The following is a 4590-nucleotide window of genomic DNA, read 5'->3' on the forward strand; positions in this document are numbered from 1 at the left end:
CACGCGCCGCTACACTGTCCGCTGCAGCCAGGCGCGTGACACTCATGCGTCGCTTTCCCGCCGTCGAAACCTCATCGCGTCTCCACCGCAGGGGTCACCGGAGCTTCCTCTATCTGTTCAGCCCCCTAGAAGCTAGTTTGAGTGAGATCCTGAGGCCTCCCTTGTGAAAATAACCCTAGGGCTTAGGGTTTCTCTTTTTTTTTCACATGTGCAACTATATTTCATCTCCTTTATCTGAAATGGCCACTGCAAGTGCTATTTCATTTTCTGGAAGCCCTTACATAACTTCAGAGAAACTGAATGACCAAAATTATCTATCTTGGTCGGCTGCCATGGAAATGTGTTTTCTTGGTCAAGGACACCACGGCCACCTCAAAAAGGATGGCAATCACGTTCCTACTGAAAAAGCTTAACAGTGGAAACAAGCAGATTTCTAACTATGTGCTCTATTGTGGCAGTCGGTGGAACCACGACTTTTGATGTCCCTCCGAGCCTTCAAAACATGCCACTCATTTTGGAAGAGAGCTCAAAATATCTATGCAAATGATATCCAGCGCCTCTATGATTCGGCGAACAAGTTGGCATCTCTAAAAATGACTAACCATGATATGATCTCGTTCATGAATAACACTCAATCTGCTGTGGAAAAAGCTTAACAGTGGAAACAAGCAGATTTCTAACTATGTGCTCTATTGTGGTAGTCGGTAGAACCACGACTTTTGATGCCCCTCCGAGCCTTCAAAACATGCCACTCATTTTGGAAGGGAGCTCAAAATATCTATGCAAATGATATCCAGCGCCTCTATGATTCAGCAAACAAGTTGGCATCTCTAAAAATGACTAACCATGATATGATCTCGTTCATGAATAACGCTCAATCTGCTGTGGAAGAACTTCGAATGTTCTTGGAAGTCGATTCTCTAGATGAAATGAAGAAAAAGCTTGACAAGTACTATATGGTGATGATCCTCTGCATTATACATCTAGACTTTAATCATATCAGAGATCAACTTTTGACCTCTCACGAGGTTCCTTCAATGGACACTTTGATCTCCCGCATGATACGTGTTCCAACTCCTCAAATTCTAGAAACTTTTACTGTAGTGGAACCATCTGTCATGGTCGCCACCCGAGGAAGAGGAGGATGTGGAACTAGAGGAGGTGGACGTGGAAGTCGCGGGCGTCCTTAGTGCACATATTGTAAAAGGATGGGTCATACGCAGGAAAACTACTACACCTTACATGATTTTCCTGCCAAAACAGCCAATGTCTCCCAGGCAGATACTACTGACTCCAAGTTCACTGAGGACGAGTATCAAGAGTACCTACGACTCAAGTCCAACAGCTTGGCACAGTCATCTTAAGCTCCAAGTACATCAACTGCTTGCATCTCTCAATCCATGGAAGGTCACAATTCATGGGTAATTGACTCTAGTGCTTTTGACCACATTTTTGGTAATACCTCCTTGTTCCCAACCATTTCATTTCAAGAAAAATCTCATTTTATAACCCTTGCAAATGGTTCTAAAACATCCTCAAAGGGAGTCGGTCAAGCCATCCTATGTCCCTCCTTAAATCTAAAATTTGTCATTTTTGTCCCTAATTGTCCTTTCAATTTAATTTCCTTAAGTCAGTTAACCAAAACATTGAATTGCTTTGTAACCTTCAATAACAAATCTTTTGTTATACAGGAACGTGGCTCGGGGAGACAAATTGGAGAAGGATATGAAGCGGGCAGATTATACCATTTTGGATCTCGTCCACGAGTGTCATGTGTTGCAGCTCCCAATCCTAAAATGTTACATGATCGGCTTGGCCACCCTCACCTGTCCCAGCTAAAGAAAATGTTTCCTGATGGGCAACTAGGAAAACATGTTAGATCTACCTTTCCTAAAAGGTCTTAATCAACGTGTAATTCTAGTTTTTTTGTCATCCATTCCGATATCTAGGGATCTAGTCGTGTCTCATCTTTTGGCTTTAGGTATTTTGTTACTTTCATTGATGAATATTCGAGATGTACTTGGGTTTATCTTATGAAATAACGTTTTAAATTGTTATCCATCTTCACATCCTTTTTGAATGAAATCAAGAATCAATTTGGTCAAGTAATCAAAATCATAAGAAGTGACAATGCCAAAGAGTACTTTTCATCTACTTTTTCTAACGTTTTGAGTTCCCATGGTATCCTACATCAGTCTACTTGTCCTCATATGCCACAACAAAATGGTATAGCAGAAAGAAAAAATAGACACTTGGTTGAAATTGTTCGTACCCTTTTGCTTAGTACCAATGTTCATGTCCATCACTGGGGAGATGACATCTTAACTGCAGGTTTTCTCATTAATCGGATGTCATCTTCCTCTCTCAATCATAAGGTCCTTTTCTCCATTTTGTTTCCAGATAATCTTCTCTTTCACACTTCTCCTAGAATTTTTGGTTGTGTATGTTTTGTTCATGACACATCTCCAAGATTAGACAAGCTTTATGCTCGTTCTCTCAAATGTGTTTTCTTGGGCTATTCACTACTTCAAAAAGGGTATCGATGTTACTCTCCCGAAACCAAGAAATATTACATGCTTGCCAATATTACATTCTTTGAACAGACCCCTTACTTCTCTCCATCTATTCAAGATGTTCATGTCATACAGCAGGTCCTTCCTATTCCCGTGGCTGAGTACAATATTTCCAATGTCTATGTCAATCCAAGTCTTGATCAAAGTCCTCCTAAGCCATCATCTCCACATATTGATTCTCTCCAACATAGGACGCTAACGAATAGTCCAGTTTTCCAGGAACATGGTGAATCCCCTACTTCAGATTCTTCTCCCTCGTCTCTTGATACCACGATCCTGGTGAAGGTGATTCAGGTTGGCCCATTGCTCTCAGAAAAGGTACTCGTTCCTCTCGAAATCCACATCCCATTTATAATTTTCTTAGCTATCACAAATTATCGCCTTCTTATTGTTCACTTTTATCCTCAGTGTCCTCTGTTGTTATTCCCAAAAATGTGAATGAAGCACTTGATCATCTTGGATGACGACAAGCCATGATTGCAAAGATGCAGGCTCTTGAAAGCAGTCATACTTGGGAGCTCGTGCCCCTTCCATCGGGCAAGAAGGTTGTTGGTTGTCGATGGGTGTATGTAATTAAAGTTGGCCTGATGGTCATGTTGATCGGCTCAAAGCCTGATTAGTTGCAAAAGGGTACACTCAAGTTTATGGCCTTGATTATTGTGACACTTTCTCTCTCGTGGCCAAGATGACTACTATTCGCCTCTTCTTTGCAATGACAGCAATTTGTCATTGGCCGCTTCATCAATTGCATATCAAAAATGCATTCCTTCATGGTGATCTTGAGGACGAAGTTTACATTGAGCAACCTCCTGGTTTGTTCTCAGGGGGAGTCGGGGTACGCTATGCAAATTGCATCGCTCTTTATATGGCCTCAAACAATCACCACGAGCTTGGTTTGGAAAATTCAGCTCCATTGTTCAGAAATTTGGGTTAAGACGTAGTGAGGCAGATCACTCAGTCTTTTACAAACATACCTCTCTTGGGAAATGTCTTTACCAAATAGTATATGTTGATGATATTGTCATTACAGGAAATGATACTGCTAGAATATCTCAACTTAAGAAGCACTTATGTAGACATTTTCAAACCAAGGATCTTGGAAGCCTCAAATACTTCTTGGACATTGAAGTAGCTCAGTCAAAAGATGAAGTTGTAATCTCTCAAAGGAATATGCTCTTGATATATTACAAGAAACAGGCATGATTGACTGCAGACCAGTAGACAATCCTATATGGGCCCAAATCAGAAGTTAACAACAGAAGAAGGCGAATTATTCTCTAATCCAGAGAGATATAAGAGGCTTGTTGGAAAGTTAATTTATCTCACTATTATGAGGCCTGATCTATCTTTTGCAGTTGGAGTTGTTAGTCAGTTTATGCAGACTCCATGTCTTGGACATTGGAATGCCATCATCCGTATTTTAAGGTACCTCAAGAAGGCTCCAGGACAAGGTTTGCTATATGAAGATAAAGGAAATGTTCAAATCTCTGGGTACTATGATGCTGATTGGGCAGGCTCCCCTATTGACAGACGCTCTACTATGGGATATTGTGTCCTCCTTGGAGGAAATGTTATCTCTTGGAAAAGTAAAAAGCAAAATGTAGTGGCCTGATCCACCACTAAAGTTGAATATCGGGCAATGGCGTCTCTCACGTGTGAACTCATATGGGTAAAACAATTTCTTCGAGAGCGTAACTTCTGTGAAATTCAAACCATAAAGATGTACTGTGACAACCAGGCTGCTCTCGACATTGTATCAAATCCAGTGTTTCATGAGAGGACTAAACACATAGAAATTGACTGCCACTTTGTTCGAGAAAAATTGATGACCAAGGAAATTTGTACTGAGTTTGTTGGGTCAAATGACCAACTTGCAAATGTGTTGACCAAGTCATTAAGGGGACCTCGGATTAAGTTCATTTGTTCCAAGCTTGGTTCATACAATTTGTATGCTCCAGCTTGATGGGGAGTGTTAGAATTATTACTTCTATTTTATATCATTAACCCTATGTATAAG

At 40.8% G+C, this 4590-nt stretch overlaps 1 protein-coding gene across 1 annotated transcript; it reads left to right on the forward strand.

The window, feature by feature from the left end:
• Positions 1-3804: 3804 nt before the first annotated feature.
• LOC114191245 (uncharacterized mitochondrial protein AtMg00810-like) lies at positions 3805-4185 on the forward strand. The gene has a single exon (XM_028080418.1). The coding sequence runs from the start codon at positions 3805-3807 to the stop codon at positions 4183-4185; it is 381 nt and encodes a 126-aa protein (XP_027936219.1).
• Positions 4186-4590: the final 405 nt, after the last annotated feature.

This window comes from Vigna unguiculata, chromosome 7 (assembly GCF_004118075.2).
Source record: "Vigna unguiculata cultivar IT97K-499-35 chromosome 7, ASM411807v1, whole genome shotgun sequence".
Lineage (NCBI taxonomy): Eukaryota > Viridiplantae > Streptophyta > Magnoliopsida > Fabales > Fabaceae > Vigna > Vigna unguiculata.